The sequence below is a fragment of the Lycorma delicatula genome, chromosome 4, assembly GCF_047948215.1.
Source record: "Lycorma delicatula isolate Av1 chromosome 4, ASM4794821v1, whole genome shotgun sequence".
NCBI lineage: Eukaryota > Metazoa > Arthropoda > Insecta > Hemiptera > Fulgoridae > Lycorma > Lycorma delicatula.
Window position 1 is genome coordinate 61,871,179 of NC_134458.1, and position 19,519 is coordinate 61,890,697.

Below are 19,519 nucleotides of genomic sequence, written 5' to 3' on the forward strand. Positions count from 1 at the left end.
AATCTGGTCGATCTAGTAAATGTTATTATGGATTGACCACAACAGGTTGACTGTTCCACATCAACCAGACGGTTATTGGTCCTGTCATAATTTTCTCTATTTGTTTTTTGTGATTCTATTTATCTTTTTTTATGCTTTTTTAATTTCAGGAAAGGTGTTAAAGGAAACTTATTTATTTCTTTTATTTAATATAAAACAGTAAAATGCAGTAAGAAAAATAAATTCAAGACAAGATAACCTGATAATGAAAAATTTCTGTCTCCCTGTTTGGTGTGGGAGTGGGTTATTTCTTTCTGATTTCTAATTTTGTTTTGTAAAAGCTGCATTTTTAATTCTTCATGTTTCTTCTGTGTTCTGATTAAGTCCAGCTGTTCGATAAGAACCAGTTGCTGTAAGTCAGTTGTGGATAAAGCAACCAATTCTTCAATCTCATACATATTTTTCTTCCTTTTCTGAAGGTTGACTAGTAACTTCAATAGACATGCTCAAAGATGATAGATGATTCTTCATCTGCCACACCTGATTCACGACCGTTCTTGTTTTGCAACAATCCCAACAGCAAGCATGCCTGGTATTTTATTTACAGTAGAGTTTTCATATTTTTCCAGTATCTCAATAAAATCTTTTTCCCATGCTTTTATATTTATAGTTTTGTTACCTGTTGTCTTTTAATATATTTTCTTTTTTATTTCAGTTTTTAGGATATTTAAGATCCTCTTTATCTTTTCTACAGGAATAGTTTCTTTAATACTTTCTCATTATCACTTTTTAATTTCATTCCAAGCCAGAGGTTTTACCAGAACTATAAAATAGAGCTATAACATAGCTTTGTACAGAACTATTTTCGCCCATAACCAACTGTTCAAAACAACAGTATTCTTCTTTAGCGCATTAACAAATGCAGGTCTACTGCAATCCACCTTTGTTATTGATCCATAAAATTTTGCTGTCACTAGACATTTTTAGTATTAAATATGTATGTTGATACGGCAGTATGTCAATAAAAGAAACAAGTTCCAAGTCCAAGAACAGACTGCAGGAATAAACAACGAACTTGATAACATAGCGACTTAATTGACAAACATGTTGATATAGATCCACAAGAATTAATTTTATCAGTAAGTACTAGGTACAGAATATTCAGTACACTACACACAAATACTGATTTCTTTCAGTTATTACTTATCAGTAATAGTAAAATGTTATACTCCTAACTGTAAGTAATTTTATACTTCATCAGTATTTACTTTTCTTGACCAATAATTTTGTTTCAGTAATAACCAATTTTTATTCACTTCCCTCAATGTGTTGGATTTCTAGAAAACTCAATTTTGTTATGTTAATAGATGATTTTTATCAATTACTAATTACAGCACACTAGATATGCTATCTGCATAAATACAGAAATATAATTAAATTAATTTAAACATATTAATTTAATTTAGTCTCATCGGTTCAGATTTTTAAGAAATATTTAACTACATTCACTCTTAGGGCGGTACATTTTAAGTGGCAATATATATATATATATATATATACATCTATGAGTATCACATATACTGGGTAAAAACTTTCTTTTCTTCGATTATGGAAACGCCGTACGATTAATTTGATTACACATGAGTATCTATTACACTGAAATGAGCATCAGATAAATCTCAACAATCAGAAAACACAATAAAACATTAAGAAACAAGTTATTTTAATTGTGAAAATAATAATAAAATGAAAATACATAACCAAATTATTTTTTATTTTAATACATTAACAAAAAAAAATTGTTTTTATTTAAATTCCAGAATGTAAACAAGATCCTGATTTTTTAATTCAATTTTAGATTCTAAAATCTAAATTTCTTTGGATAAATCAAAATACTAACAAAATAATAAACATGATTCACAAAAAAAAAAAATTATGTTACTTACATATCGACTTCATGTGAATAGCCTGGATAGTCTTCAAACATATTAGCTTTTAGAACTTCAGGTGCCAGATATCCAGGAGTTCCACATAGTTCTGTTTGACAGTTACTTGTATTAATATTAAAAATAATAAATACTATATAAAAACTAACTTTAACAAAATCTTTATAAACACTGCCAATTTAAAATTCTAATTCCAAACTGGTTTATTTTAGAACCTTCTTGTTGTTTACACTAATATGCAACAAATGGAAAAAAACTGCATAAACATAACTATGTAACTACTAAAAGTGGGTTTTTTCAATCAAGATTTTAACATTAATTTTTTATTATTATTATATAATGCATTTTTTCTTTGATACTTATTTCTTTCACAGACAGTCTTTTTTTACATATACTGCTCTGTTTTACATTTGATGAAATATGAAATCCATTTTTTTATTCAAATAAAATTTTAGCTGTGGCATAATATAACATGCTGGAAAGATATAGATATGATGTTCAGAGACTGTGCAAAATAAGAAATTTGCCTTAGAAATCTGATGTCAGGGCTCAGAAGGGTGATCTGATGAAGGGCCCTGTGATGGCAAAGAACTTTCCTTGGCCATTTGATTTCAGAAGGCCCTGCTTAGATCCTAATAAATCAAATGTAAAAGGAAACAGCTCCCTATTCTGACAACATAAATATTATGGTTTTATTAAAAACTCATTTTTTACAGTTGTAGAAAAAATGTTGTATTATCTGTGGCATTTAGTCCTTGTATAAATGTTTTTACTAAATGATAGTCATACAAATCTTTACTTATGGTTTAATTCCACTTAGCCAGCCTATTAGCCTGCTTAGGATTTTTAATTGACAAGGTGAAGGGGTTTTTCTATCATAACCCAGAAGAAATGAACTATAAGTCTCATCAGTTCATATTTTTAATTAATATCTTAGTATATACACTCTTAAGGTGGTAAACTACGACTGGCGAACTTAACTCTATATTGAAAGCATTCAATGTTGACCAAATGTCCAATTTTTAAATTCTGTGGCAACATCCTTGCCAAGTAGCCAGGAGCAAGGTCATGATGAAATTACTGCTCCTCACTACAAATCACTGGTATGGCATCACCTGTAATAGCGAAACAGACTTATACTATCTATTTTATGTTAATTTGGGTTATAATGGTTTGTGTAACTGCTTTGTAAGGTATACCATTCCCTTTACACTGTAGTCTACATAACTAAGAAGGTTGAAGAAAAATAAGAAATAGCATTTTAAGCTTTCTTGGGTGTAAAAGGAGATGTTGGCACATGAAAAAAGAGCAGCTGTAAGTAAATCTGGAATCCTCAACAACAGCATAAATAAAATAAAAGAACAAGAGAGCATTAATTAGGCTGTAAAACAAGATGGTCTTTTTAAGAATTGCCAACAAGGAGGGATGCCCTTTTCTCCATTATCATGGTTATCGATTATCAATAGCTTACTATTTTTATTGACATTGGAAACACATTACAAGAATTTGGTGAAGACCTAGTAAATCAGTGAAAACAGACCCTAATTTCAGTCTTACAAGTTCACTAACCCAGGTATGGGACTGAAAGTTAAGGACTGGCCTTTGCATTACTCTAGCTAAAACTATCTTAATTTACTTTTCTGAAAAGAAATCTGGATTTGAGGGGTCTGAACTCAGAACAGAAACCTACAGCTTCTAAGTAATCTCTTACAGTACTCAATAAGAAATTGATTAGCAATAATAGATAACTGCTTCAAACCTCTATGTCTGATTTATTTATACAAGGTGTATTCAGAAAGTATTTACCATTAGGGTAAATAAAAAAAAAAAAATATTTTTATATCATCATACCTTAAACTACTTTCATACAGAGCTACACCAATACAGAGGAATTTATCATAACAGACTATTTATTTTTGTATTCACTCCATATAAAATTAAACACCTGTGAAAAAAACCAATTCAGCACCACTCTTGATATCACTGTCAAAATTCTGGCTGAAAAAACCTCTTTATGTAAAGAACCTTTAAGAAAATCGTTTGTTATTAAGTTTTGGTTGTGTAGAGGATGATACATTATACCTCAGCGGAATGAAGTTTTTTTCAATCTAGACAATAGTGTAATCAAGCACTGTCGTAAAGCAAAACAATGACATCATGCTCATTTTCACGTCTTTCACTGATTATATAACACAATTTCTTCTGGTACCTACAACACTCATGGCATTTGTACGATACATTTATTGTTGTTTATTTATTATTACATTTATTACTAATTTGAATAAACTTCGAGCTGTTAACACATTTTTTACATTTAAAAAAAATAAATTGTGGTCAAAATACTTCATTATGTTCATTAATGGGCTCCACCAAATAAATTTTATGTAGTTTGAATCAGATACTGGCTTAGATTCATTAGCTATATTTACTGAAGCAAGCATAACTGATGCAAAATAACCTCAATGTTTAAAATTTGTGGCATGCAAGCCAGAATGGCTAAACACCACTTGCTATCTTAATATTAATGAAATTTAAAAATACATGATTTTATAGAAATCCAAAATCTGATAATTTTGGGTAGATCACCATTTTGAGTATGTTGTTGCTTGCTCTGGAAAAATAAGCCAATGAGTCAATCTTTTGGTATCCGACTTAAATGACAGAAAACAGTTCGTAAAACATTTTTTTTTTGTCTTCAGTCATTTGACTGGTTTGATGCAGCTCTCCAAGTTCCCTATCTAGCGCCAGTCATTTAATTTCAGTATACCTCCTACATCCTACATCCCTAACAATTTGTTTTACATATTCCAAATGTTGTCTGCCTGCACAATTTTTCCCTTCTACCTGTCCCTCTAATATTAAAGCGACTATTCTAGGATGCCTTAATATGTGGCCTATAAGTCTGTCTCTTCTTTTAACTATATTTTTCCAAATGCTTCTTTCTTCATCAATTTGCCACAACACCTCTTCATTTGTTACTTTATCCACCCATCTGATTTTTAACATTCTCCTACACCACCACATTTCAAAAGCTTCTAATCTTTTCTTCTCAGGTACTTCGATCATCCAAGTTTCACTTCCATACAAAGCTAAACTCCAAGCAAATACTTTCAAAAATGTTTTCCTGAGTGTTAATTAATTTTTGATGTAAACAAATTATATTTCTGACTGAAGGCTCGTTTCGCCTGTGGTATTCGGCAAAACATTATAAACAGTCACAAATAAGTATATAATATCTTATAAATGTAAGGTTGATCAAATATCTTACAAGTATCCAAATACTGAGCAGTCACAAAATCTTTTCTAACCCCAGAGTACAAGTGTCATCAATCATATTCTTGTTTTATTTATTCATTCTTGTTTTTACAAGATTACAACTAAAATGTTTAATTAAATTTTTATTATTGTAGGCAACTAACTATTCACTTTTCTGTATTCTTAAGATAAGTTTATCAACAACTATAAAAGTTTACTGCTAAAAAATAAAACATTTCTTTTGTAAATAAAAAAATTAAAATACTTTACAGATTCTCTCAACTGTGAATTTAAATCAATCTAGAACTAACAAAATATGTGAATTGTAATCACAAATGTGTAAAAATGCATAATAGCGCTTCTTTCAATACATTACAAATTAAATGTTAAAGGCAACCTGATGAAAGCAGGACATTTTTCATCTAGAATAGAAATAGATTTTGGAATAAGGAAAACAACTTTTTTTTATATTTGCTGGAACAGAATAACCTTCAACTGCCCTTTTTGATTTGGATACTTCAAAATTAAGATGAAAGTATGGGAAAAATTGCATCAGAATCTTGTTAACAGGAGAATTAAGTTGTTGGGCCATATATTAATGACATCCAGATTTAGTTTTATGCTATGTAGAAGATAAGAAAAATGCAAAGGAATAAAATTATAATGATTAGAATACATGAGTCTGATAATTCAGAATGACTAGGATATTTTTAAATCAATATATTAACCCAAACAGTAAGGAATGTGGAATTCCATTAAATATATGACATTAAATGAATATTTCATCGATAATGACAAAAATATATACTTGAAAAGTATGTATATAAAATTAAATTACCATATAATTTTTCACTGGGTTTTAGTACTCGAGCAAACCCGAAGTCAGTTACTTTAATGTTCATAGAATCATCAAGTAAAATATTTTCTGGTTTTAAATCCCTGTGTACAATACCATTTCTATGTACATGTTGCAATGCTTCCAATAATTGGCGCATAATGTATCTGTAAAATAAACAATTAAGTAAAATAAACACTAACACTATAAAAATATCTATATATTTAAGTCTTACGACTACGTGAACAATAGCAAATCTAGTTAATGAAAGCAAAGAAAATATAGTCTGCCAAGAAAATCCCACATTCAAATGAAGAATGTAAATCGTTGAATTAAAAATTATTCAGGTGTACTGTTCTCTGAAGTAACACCCTTCCATTGCTATAACACCTAGAAAACAAGCTACTTCCAAAAATGGTGTTATTTCCTACACGGAGAGAATCCTCAACTCAAGGCTACAAGGACTCAACAGCTGTTATGTAAAAGTAGAATCAACTCCTTTGGAAATATTAAATGAATGCTCTGGAGCTTCTCCCAACTTACAATACGGGGTGGGTTGAGATCACAATTGTTAAAGTAATATACGGTGTGGAAACAAGATATCACATTTTATCCATATTTCACTAACCGGACATTATTATTATCATAAACTATTTGAGACTATCAGATACAACAGTTACATGCAATTAGATGTAACTAATCAAATACTAATGAGAAGCTGAAATAACATACCTTACTGTATGATTAATTTAGGTATTGAAAGATGTGTAATTAGCGATTTATATGAAGGCTATTGAGAATAGGCTAAATAGAGAGTATGATAAACAAACGATGGTCGCATGTAACAACAATACATATGTATATGATTATAAGTTTAGCTAATGTAAAATGTATTAATTTTTCCTACAGACCCCAAGGGCAAATGGTTATATGGGATTTTGAAAATATATGCAGAATCAAATATATTAAAATATTCTAAATTCTTTGTATATTTTCTCATTTGCTATACATGCACAAAGGTTACTGATGAATATAAAGTTCATCTATGAATAGAATAGTACAATTACAAATTACTTATACAGCAGTTGAGACTCATTAAATATTGACAGATAGTCATTAAAGCATGCTTAATTAATAATAGAAAGAATAATAGGAAAATGATTCAGGTGACTTACCTAGTCTTTTTTTCAGAAAGTGTGACAACAGAAGTCAAATAATCAAATAATTCACCATTTTTGCACAGTTCAAAAACAAGGAATATAAATGTACTCGACTCAAACACATCATGAAGTTGGACTAAAAAAATCAATTATAATGAAAAAAAAATGAGAACATCCTTCTTTTAAAATAGTTAAAAATTAGTTAGATCTTAAAAATACAAACTCATGAGACAAAAAACTACAATCCTATTATCAGCCATTATAATATTTAAAAAAGTCATCTTTAGTAATGACAAAAATCTAAAATAACTAGCAGCAACCTCACATGTATACTTAATAACTAATTGGAAATAAGTATATTTCAGTTTGCAACAATGAACTAGTTAATAATCATACTTATAACAGTTAACAGACATATGTGACCAAGAAAACACTTCAAGCTTAATAATGTATGTTTATCTAAATGTGTGAAATAACATATAAACTATAATAGTCAGGACAGCACTAACTTTCCCATTGTAAGGCGCTGTATATTAAGAAAAGATGTTGCATTATTGATAACTGATTTAGAAGAGAGTATCAGGATGATATTGTCAAATTAACAGTTTTATCATTTTCTGTAAATAATACAAGGTACAAATAAACACATTTAGATACAAATGTATGTATTCATAATTCAAATACATACCGTAGCATGCAAATTAACCCGAACACTAATTTTTTTGTTTACTTCGATGTTGTGGCTACACTGCTTGACCACACCCATTCTTTAAGCTGTCTTGTAATGCGAGATAATTATTCTTTGGTTATTTAGTATTCTCATGTTATAAGTAGTGTTTCGTGAAAAATTATTTCATTCTTTATTACAAAATCATATTTTTATATTTTTTGTTCCGTCTTGAATATAATATAATAATGGATCTAACTCCAAGAAATTATTTGAAAATTCTTTCTCTTTCTGAGCATACTAATGTGACACAATGACAAATAACTTTAGACTGTGTTGTTGAATTAGGGAAAGTGAATACTATTTTAAAACAATTTAAAGAAACTGATTCCTTTTCACCTCAAAGGAAAGGCAAATATTGCTGTAAAAGAAACACTACTCCAACACAATCATTATTGGTTATTAATGAGAAAAAGTACATTGATCCAAAACTATTTGCTGTGGGCTTAAATCAAGAATTAGAAGCCAGTGGAACAAATTTACATGTGACAACTGTTAAGACACTGACTTCTTGCAGCTGGATGGAAAGCTCATTGGCCAGATAAAAAGCAGCTTTTAACATCAGCAATATATATAAAGAAAAAAGGCTCTTGTGGACCAATGCTCATATTCAACAATCAATTAAACATCCCCAGAAAAAATCTTTTGGGGGTTGTTTCACAGTTGAAGGCCCCTTGTTCATTACTTCCAGTAGATGGTATGTTAAAAGTGATGGATATATCAAGATTCTGAAGGAAAAGGTTAAGACACATTTTCAAAACATATTTCCATAAGGCAATAGTGTTCCAACAAGATTTGGCTCCATGCCATACTGCCAAAAAAGTACAAAAAGTTTTCAAAGAATGAAACAATAAAGAGCTCCCATGTCCAGGCAACATCCCAGACTTAGACCGAATTGAAAATCTTTGGGAAATAGCAATAAGCAATTTTCAAAAATGAATTATACCACAAAAATTGACCTCATTAAACCAATAATATCAGAATATTTCATGATGAAAAAAAAAGTGTAGTACACTTGTTGAATCAATGCCAAATCATGCAAATGAAGTAATTAAGAATAAAACGCGCGCGCGCACACACACCACCATAATATCAGTAAGCAAGAAAGAAGTACAAAATAACTTTCTTAATGAAGAAACACAGATATGACAATGAGATAATTTTTTAATCATCACTAACAAAGAAATCATCAGATATCATATAACTATCATTAAGAGTGGAGCACCCAACACACTCGTCCACTCAGTGCAATGTCTCTTAACTAAAAAGTAACTAATATAATGAAAATTTCATACTCATTTTAAACAAAAAAATATATAATAAATTGCACTAAATTAAATACCTAAAAAACTGTAAAAATTAGCAATAAAAAATGTTATTTAAAACAATAAATAAATAATAATTAACAAATTAGTTATTACATATAATAAAGATTTATAAATACTTTGTCAGATAAATCTGTAAATCGTATAATAAATACTAACAAACAATAATATGTATATCAGAAGAATAGTACTGTACCAGTGCTGGTAAAACAAATAGATCATTTAAATCAACAGCTTTAGAACACATGAATGATTAAAATATTAAAAAGGAAAATAATCAGAAAATTAATTCATGTAAATGCTTATTTCATTTATATAATGTTATTCATGTAACCCCACAGAATCTTCATCGAGTGTTTGGCTGAATCTCTTTGACCTCAGTACCACCAAGCTTATGGCAATACTCATTGTGTTATTCCAACACTTAAACAATTTATTTATAAACTTATTCCAACAATGATGTTGTAATGAAAACATTTAACACAAAGACTCCGAGGCAATAACTGACTTCACAGACAAGACTACAACATTTATATATGGACAAAAAGATTAACTAGAGCACTGTGTGCAGCCCTGCCTTTTGACAGCATCCTGAGAAAAAATGGAGTGTAATAATTAATATTTATTTTAAAATGATAGTTTCCATTACTGATGACTAAAACATCTTTATCCCCTCCCCACCACTAAATTCTTAAAAATAACATTTAACCCTTAGTCCTCGACTGTTGGTTGAGCCCCACACCACCGATGTCCAGTTTTACTCAAATGTCAGGTGACACCCATGTGTATATTTGAACCATACTAACTCGACTGCGGAGATAGCCCTGATTTTCATTAAAATATCAATTTGTGCTGCTCTCTTTTGAATATCTTTTGAACTAATTAAAAAACTCTTGCTAGTTAGTACGGTGACAAAATTATTATGCTACTTCTTAACTTAAACATGTGTTCTGTTTTTGTTTACGTTTTCATGATGGCTTCTTGTTTGCTTGTTCTAAATGATGATATTATTAATGCAGTTTTTCATATTTACAGTTTTAGTTCTGCATCTTTGTGGAAAGATGAAAATATTCAGAATTAATTAGACATAATTGTGAGTGAGGTAGGGGATAGAGGTGATGGTGATGGATTAAGTGTTTTAGAAGAATGGAATGTGTACCCCGATGATTTTCCCAGTTTTTCTAAATCTCCGTATACTCCACTTCAAGGACATGAAATAATAATTGTAGTTAATCCCTAGAGTGATTCTAAAGACTGTGTTATTTATTACTACAAAAGTATAGAAAAGTTAAAGGGTGAAGAAAGGAAACAGTTTTCTTCTGTAACACATGCACCCATAAGCCTGGCCTTCATCCTGAAGAGTGTTTTGAATACTATCATATCCTAAAAAAATACAAATAAAGTAAGAACTACTTAAAATACCAGTTATATATGAAAATGTTTGAAATTATAAACAAGTACACAGGTAGACGCGATATAAAAAAATCTAAAGGGTAAGGGTTAAGGAGTAGAAATAAAACTAAGGGATAAACACAATCTTTACTGATCTTCAGACCGATGCTATGAAAACTTGCACCTGTAAATATTATTAAAAATAAAGTACACAGTAACATTTTCACATCTGAACATACTTATGTATGGATGCCCAGTAACCAGCCGCAATATTCTCACTTCTTCCATAGTTGCTGTTTTGTTATCGCCATCTGCACTGATGTCAATAATTTTGGCAGCAAATTCTACACCCGTTTCTTTTTCAATACATCTTCTGACAGTTGAACTAACTCCTCTGAAACAAAATTGACAGGTACATCAATAAACAATAATTTACTTCTACCATTTAGATTTAAACATCAATAAATGTTGTTAAACTGCCTAACAATGATGATACTCCACATTCATTAGCAATATATTTTTAACATTGAACATGATATTTGTTTAAAAAAATGACAGATTTATCTAATTTCTTATTCTTAATCGGTACTATGAACTAAATAATAAAGCACTATACATGGTTTAGATAGACTATTATTGATCCAATTTACCACTTGATTCGTGACAATGAAGTAATGACCTGTGGTTTTATCACTTCTGCTAAGCACTAGCAATAATAGATTTTTATGTCTATTCCACTTATGTAAATGAACACTAATTCATTATAGAGGAAAATGTCCTTGAGTTCAATGGAAATAATTAGCATGCTACACCCCTTTCATTGACTTATCTTCACTCAAATAAAAATATAATGAATATTCTATTGACTATCTTCTTACATCTTTTTTCTGTGATCGACAAATGTAAACATTTATTATTAATAAATAACTACAGCAGATCTACAATTACACATGTGTAATATATTTTAGATTTTAACATTGTAGAAAAATAAAGGTTTCCATTATAATGATTTAAGTTTAATATTATTCAATTATGATCTCATTATTTAATCTTCCATCATACTTTGGTATTGTAAAAAAAAATTATTTTACAAAACATTTTAATAACTATAAAAATGAAATTAGTATACAAAATTTAATTAAGAAATTTCATAAAATTATATCAGAAATTTTTTCTTTTCTACCTTAATCTATTTCTTTGATCCTGGATAATTAATATCAGTTGAATATCAACTTTACTATAGTATATGTAAAATCTAAAGGCGGATCCCCCCCTACAAGCTGCTTCTACTTGCCTCCTCTTCCCATTCCTATACCCGACATGCAGAACACATGCTACTGGTTGCAACAAAAATAAGACCTCAAAATGATACAGACTTGTATTTATTATTATTACTTTCATTTTTTATAATTGTTTACCATATTCATTTATTTGTCGTTTCACTATTAATTATTTATTTCATCTGTTATTTATTTTTTCTACTGTATTTATTTATTTATTTCAGCTACTATATAAATTATTTTGTATGAGATCATTTTACGTTTTACATTTATAAATTATAGTACAAACTTAATATCTCTGTAGTATTCATATTTTTTTTTTTTAAGAATAAATTCAATAAGGATTATAATTATATTACTTATACTCACTTTTCTTTAACAATTTATTTATTTATATATTTTTTTGTACAATTTAATATTTTTATTTTGTAGTTTTGTAGGCCTACAAAGCTCAATATTCTTTTGAACTTTGTAGGCCTCATGCACAAAGTTATTGGTGCGTATGTGCTATTTAGAAATAATTTTTGTAAATAACTACGCCACATCAAAGAAAATCATAATATTATAGCCTATAAGAAATAAACAACTCATTTCATATACTTTTGTATTATGTCATTGTTGCTGTTTATTTATAGCAAAACCTTAGTTTAAGATACTTGAAAAAAAAAAACATATACTTTCAATAAATAAATAAATTACTTCATATACATCTTGAACAAAACAATAATTTGATTTGTAATAAATTACCAGAACACATTTCATTACTATAATAGTGACATCATAATTAGATACAGTGCAAGTCACTGCAAATTGATGTGACTTTTGGAATACACTACTTTGGCTGCTGGTGTGAGGAGAAGCCACCAAGTGATGTTAAGAGCAGTGGAGAGGTTCCATAGTGTACTACAGATCCACCTTTAGATATTACATACACTATAGGTTCACTGAAGCTTCCTAAATTGATGACAGTAGCTCTAGAATCAACAATAATACTATTCCCACCATTATCATAATAATTTATCAGACTATCCTTATCATACAAAGTAGGAATAAAGGGGATCATCATTTGCGATAAACATTTAATGGTAATCGTGAGATTATCATTTTTTAAATTAAAACTACGTTTCTCAAACTTTTCTGCTACCATTTTTTAAAGTCTTTTCTTGTTTCTGATGTACAATAAATTCCATAATTTGATTAATTTTCCGAGTTGGGCTATTTACCAGACTGATATTAATGAATGTATAACACAAAAAAATTGCCACCTACTACTTTAAAAAATCATTGTATATGAATGAAACAAGCAAAAATAAAAAGAAAACCTGATGGCACTTTCCAGGATAGAAATAGCTAATACCCAAAACATAAGAAGTAATACCCAAAAATTAAAAGTTTGCATGTACAGAAAATATAATAGTCTAATGTTGTATGTAAGTTATAAATAAGTTTACACAAAGGGATTGATTTCACTTTTAATACCTGCTGATGCCAGACCATATCAAAGATACATAACACATAGAGTAGCCTGTCAGCCATGGTAGGAATGATTTGCTTATCTGCCTAGCATCAGAACAGTTTGTTTACACTGGTTTCTAAGATAAGTAAAGTAAACCTACTTTACTTCTCAGGAACCCAAAACAGCTCATTAAAATACATCCTCTTGTATAATCAGTTAGCTTCAAGGAGTAGCATCTTGAAAATAAATGAATATAAAAATAAGAAATAAATAACGAACATCAAAATCATGTTAATAAACTATGATTAAATTAATGATTTCATTCGACCAGGTAAAAGAATATGGTTGGCAGTTTTTGGCTAATGATCGTAGCAACTGCCTTATAGAAAAAGAAATTTCCTAGCATTTGCATAGAGAAGTAATATTTAATAAGGCTTCATTAATCGTTCACCTTATAAGCTGTATCTTAGCTAATGAAATACAAGCTTATCTAATGAATATTAATAAAAAAAAGACGCTTTAAACCAATTTGTTAAGCAAGTAATAAATGACCAAAATTTACACAAATTCAACTCTTTGCTCAGCTACTCTGACATATAGTATCATAAAATACCTTATATGACAATATTTTGGGGAATCTGAAAAAAAATTACTTTCTAAAGGAAGCATTCAATCCCCCGCTACTTTTGTGAAAAAAGTTGAAAAATATTCCCGTTCAGATAATATCATACATATATTATATGTACACAGCTGTTATAATTTATGACTTTAAAAATATATGTATTAAAAATAAAATGTATAGATTTGTATTAAACATAAAATTAGTACAAAAATATTCAAATTTAAAAAATTCAACTACAGAAGTAAGAAAAGCAAATATCCTAAAATCACAAGATATTTAAGCAAAACATAAGAAGAACTGAAAATTTGTGGACCCAGATGAGCAGCCAAAAGAAGCAATAAAATTTCTCAATGATGAAGAATTACAAGTGGTGGTGAAATTGTGATCTACAACGGTGGGATGGGGCCAGAAAATTTTCTCAAAACAATCATGATTCTAGTCCCCCCAAAAAGCACGATGCAGTGAAGAGTCAAGATTATACAACTAATTTAATTTCACATTCAGCAAAAGTTCTTCCAAGAATTCTGAATAAAAGATATTTTTACATAGTTTCAATTTTCTTAACAGAGTAAATGGTTACTTAAGAAAAGGAAAATTAAACCATTAGATGGTAATTTGTACAAGCAGAGAGCAATTCGAACATCTCAATTAGAGAAGAATATCTTACTTAGAATGTCTTTGCAAGTTGTGATAGTCTATTTTTTGTGACATGGGAAAGGAATATATTCTGGAATGATGTCTAGTAAAATAACATTTTCTGTGTTTAAGATAACTGGGAAAGAATTATAGAAAATAAACTGTGATAATCAAAAATAAAAGTTAATTTATTGTTTTTTTTCTTCTTTAAATCCTTTACAATTGTTTAAACTTGTGGTTAACTCTTGATTTTATTATTGTTGGGAGATTAATTATATTTTTACAGACTATAGATAATATTTATCTTGGTACTTGTTGGTCAGTTTTTACCTAATTTATTTTGTTGGTTATCTGGAAGACACCTATTTTTCACTTTTCACCCTTTTTTTGTCAGAAACTGTCCTTAAAAAACTTACATAACTTTAAAAAAACCTTGATTTTTTAAAAATTATTTAATGTTAATTAGACAAGGTGAGCAAGCGAAGTAAACATTAAGTTAGGTTGATATCATACAAAGTTCAGTATACGGAAACATTAATTAGGTTATCAACATAATTTAACCAAACAACCTAACACTTGCTAATCTCAACTAATTAGCATAAGTATAAAAATGATATATGGTAAACTTTTTAGTTTCTTTTTTTTCAGTGCCCATATTAAAAAATAAATTAGTTGGATGTTAACCGACAAGAGCCTAACTTTCTTCTCTGCTTTTCCAAAGCAATAAAAATATATTGTATGTCTCTTCATAAAAACTGAAAAGTAACATACAAAGATATCTTCCATAGAGTTTTATAATTTTCAGCTTAATGGTAACAATTAAGAACTGTCTCTATTGTTAATATAAAAAATATTTAACATAGTATGCTTTTAAACATATTAAATATTCTAAAATTGAATTTTTTGGAGAAATGTATAACTGATTTAGCAATTTAAGTAAAAGTTTATAAAGGAAATCTTAAAACTGTAGATTTGTGCAATTTAATTAAAATATTTTAAAACTGAATATTATAAAATACACAATGTTTAATAAAATCTTGGCTAAATAAGAATTAAATTTAATTTTAATCATGAGAAATCGAAGAAATACTGCATTAAATCAACTAGATTGTGGAATCTTATTCAAGCAAAAGATACAAAATTATAAAAAATTATTCTACAAAAATTCTTCAAAAAATCACATTCGTTGTAGGTAAATTCTGTTAATTATTAACTTCTGTAACAACTGAAATAAGAGTACAAATGTAATAACCCAATTTCATTAAGTTCAGTCCATAGATAGGATGTACGAATAATGAGGTTATGTTTTAGACAACTTATCAAAAGGCTTCAGAATCTCAGTAGTTAATCTGAAGCAAAGAATAATAGTAGTGAAAAATAATTAAATGAGGAAGACACGTTATAACTATAATAAATATTGCACCATAAGGTGTTCAAATTTACATTTAAGATTCTGCACTTACCTACCGAGAATCTCCTTCGGTTCATACTTCGCATAAAACTCCTTGGCTGCATCTTTGTCTGGCAGTAGGTCCTCAACTTCATCTTTAGCCATTTAAAATCTAACAGGCGTATGAAACGGTATACAAAGATAATAAACGCATCAGCTCACTAACTTGAATTGGTGCAATACCAAGATTCGCACGTCGTCAAGGTCAGCCAAAAAATTACACTTTCAGAAACACAACTTATTTTGATAACAACATAATTCTTTCAATCACAAAAAGAATTTGATTTATTAAATTAGTCACGAGATGAATCACGTTAATGAAATATCTACGAACTCTGAACTAAAAACATCAGGAATCAGTTTATTACAGCCATCCACCAGAACTGACCAATGACCATACAATCTTCCCTAATGTAAAGCAAATGTTTTTTTCTTCATGACGCTACTCGTAATTTTTTTAGCGTCAAAATTTCATCACAAAGGCTACACAAGTTAGTTGTTCTCTCTTTGTGTTTTTTTTTTTTTTTTTTTTTTAATGATTATTAACAATCTTTTTTTATAGACATCATCGAGCATAGTTTAACAAAGCTTCGCTTTTACCCAGAGTTGGAGTGTTGTGAATAATGAATTAAACAGATTTTTTTTACCATTTTTCATTCTTTTTAACGTAACAGTATCTTTCAACTTTAGTAAATATTCCTAGACATTTTCCAAGAATTACAAAATCTTTTATGTTATAGTAGTTGAGGAAAAGTGAATACTCAGCGCGTTTCTCAACCTGGGGGTCGCGATGATATGATAGGGGTCGCGATTTAGCCTGCAACTTTACACGTAAACAATCATTTAAATACAAATATTAACCCAGTTCTGAATAATTGAAACCTGGAGCACTACAAATATTTTTATTTTATTAATATCTTTTTGTTACCCTTGTCAATAGTTCTAATGCATTTCAGAATTTTTGAAACTTATCCAAACCAACTAGAATTAATGTCCATGATAAATTATTCATACCTGAATAATCTTAGTAATCATATTTTTCTATCAAGAGAATTGAAATTCCTTTAATTTATCAACAAACTTTGAACTAATAAAAGAATAAAATAATTATTAAAAAAACAAAAAATTGATTACTAATTGTACACATCTATCTATAATAATTATGAAAAATTAACAAAAAACAGTTAAACAAGTTTTTCTTTCTTTCGTACAGGCATTCTTTCAGGAAACAGTAAGTTGGTCAGTAATGTGAAATTTAATTTTGCTTCTACATTTTATGTTGTAGCTGGGTACCTGCTAGTCTTAACAAAGTGAAGGCCATTAAAGTCACCATCTCATATAGCCTTTCTTTTTCCTGAATAGCCTCCGGTAATTACCGTTCAGATAATACTTCAGAGGATGATATATATAAGTTTAAATGAAGTCTAATCTTGTACAGTCTCAGTTCGACCATTACTGACATAAGTGGTTAATTGAAACCCAACCACCAATGAACACCGGTATCCATGATCTAGTATTCAAATCCATGTAAAAATAACTGACTTTACTAGGAGTTGAACGCTGGAACTCTCGACTTCCAAATCAGCTGATTTAGGAAGATGCATTCACCACTAGACCAACCCGGTGGGCTATCTCATATAGCCTACACAGACCCCTAATTACAACATAAAATATAGAATAATATTAAATTTTAAGTAGCTGACTAACTTATTTTTTCCTGAAAAAATGTCTGCAAGAAAAGAAAGGGAAACTTGATAAACTGTTTTTTTGTTAATTTTCCATAATTATTCTAGGTAGATGTGTATAATTAGTAAGGTTTCTTTTAATAATTATTTTATTTGCATTTTTTGTTGTTTCCGTAAATTTACCATTCAATATACTAATCATCTAGACACGATACTGGTACAATTTTTTTTTGTTTTAATAGAAACGTTGAGCTACTTAAATAGAAATTAGAATATTAATGAATGATAATGTACATGTGTCTAACACATGTATATGTTAGTCGCGATACATTTCTGCTTCCTTTTACTGAGCACACTTTTCACTTTTAATCTCAAAAACAATGAATTTTTTAAAAAATCAAGGTGAAATGTGTTTCTTTTTTATCATTTTGTGGAATACCAACATTAAAATTTAAAAATAGCTTAATTTTTTCAATCAATGAATGTTCCCCCCTTTTTGGTTAAGACAATTTAAGATAGCCTGTTACTTTCAGACCGAACACCTGTTATTACCCAAAAGTTGGTTGTAATTGGTTGGATGTGTGAAGCTGCAGGAGGGAACAAATATACATAACAGTTAAACATACCACCACTCCTACGTACATAGTTGGGTAAAAATATAAACCATGGCTCCATGAATTTTCCAGTTAATTATAACTACCAATGTCATCCAAAGATCTTTCTAAGTTTATCATTTTTATAATAATTCCCTACAACCAGTAAATTCTCCTTACTTTTTTAGAATTTAGACAGTTCTTCACTGTTTTGATTCTGTAGTAATCAGTATGAACAAATTCAGCACGTAAGCATTGTTAATCTAATAAGCATTAACTTCAGCTTATTAGAATATTCAGATCCATGCAGCCATTTAATTTTCTATTTGTGAAATAAAAATTCAGAAGGTGAATGTCTTATCTGATGTTAGGAATCAGCTGTGCGTTAATGTGGTTCAGGTGGTTAATACTTGCCTTCCCTTGCTACAGGTAGGTAGTTTGAACTTGATCAGATTAGTTATGTTTTAAGACTATTGGATTCCTTGATTCTGTCTTCCTGCTACCATTTTGTTGATAGGTTTTTAATGAACAGACACCGACCTAACAATCCAGGAAGCTATAGGAGTGTACTCATGATTTCTGCATGAATGAGTCATCTGTTGACTCATTCAGAGTCAAAAAATTTGAACTAGACATCTGGAAACAACTCACTTTCAAATGATGAGAAATATTCTTCAAAATGATTTTTGGATGTTGCTGGAAGAACATATAATTTGAAATATATATATATAGAGAGAGAGAGAGAGTGTAATATATTTATATTAGGTTTGTGTGTTGGTTTAAGTATTTCTTTATTGTAAGTTTTAGTAATGTTTTCAATGATATTATTAGTTACAAATACTTCATATATATTTTTTCACTCTTTTGTGTCTTATTATGCACTGTTTGTTAAGTAGTTCATTTTTTTTTTTTTTTTTTTTTTAGTAGAATTTAAATATTTTATATATATATATATACACACATATATACTACCTAACCTGGCAATGCTTCGCTATTACTAGATTTGAGTATATACACACACACACACACACACACACACACACACACACACACACATATATATATATAGATTAAATGAACACAATTGAAAGTTTTATAAAACATTAACAAAATGAACATTGCAGAACTTCACACAATTTAACCTTCCCCATTTCCCTTTCCTCATATTCCCTTTAATT

General features: G+C 29.1%; 1 protein-coding gene across 2 annotated transcripts in view; it reads right to left on the reverse strand.

Annotated features, from left to right (window-relative positions):
- The window catches only part of PhKgamma (phosphorylase kinase gamma), a 57,307-nt gene extending 40,824 nt beyond the window's left edge, over positions 1-16,483 (reverse strand). Inside the window, exons 1-5 of one of the 2 annotated variants that reach the window (XM_075363099.1) lie at positions 16,081-16,483; positions 10,859-11,013; positions 7,191-7,311; positions 6,019-6,182; positions 1,926-2,016 (exon numbers count right to left, since the gene is read on the reverse strand). In XM_075363099.1, the coding sequence (XP_075219214.1) occupies positions 1,926-2,016; positions 6,019-6,182; positions 7,191-7,311; positions 10,859-10,907 (425 nt within the window). In that variant the 5' untranslated portion in view covers positions 10,908-11,013; positions 16,081-16,483. Of the gene's footprint in view, positions 1-1,925; positions 2,017-6,018; positions 6,183-7,190; positions 7,312-10,858; positions 11,014-16,076 lie in introns of both variants that reach the window. The other variant, XM_075363097.1, reaches the window with a different exon arrangement.
- Positions 16,484-19,519: the final 3,036 nt, after the last annotated feature.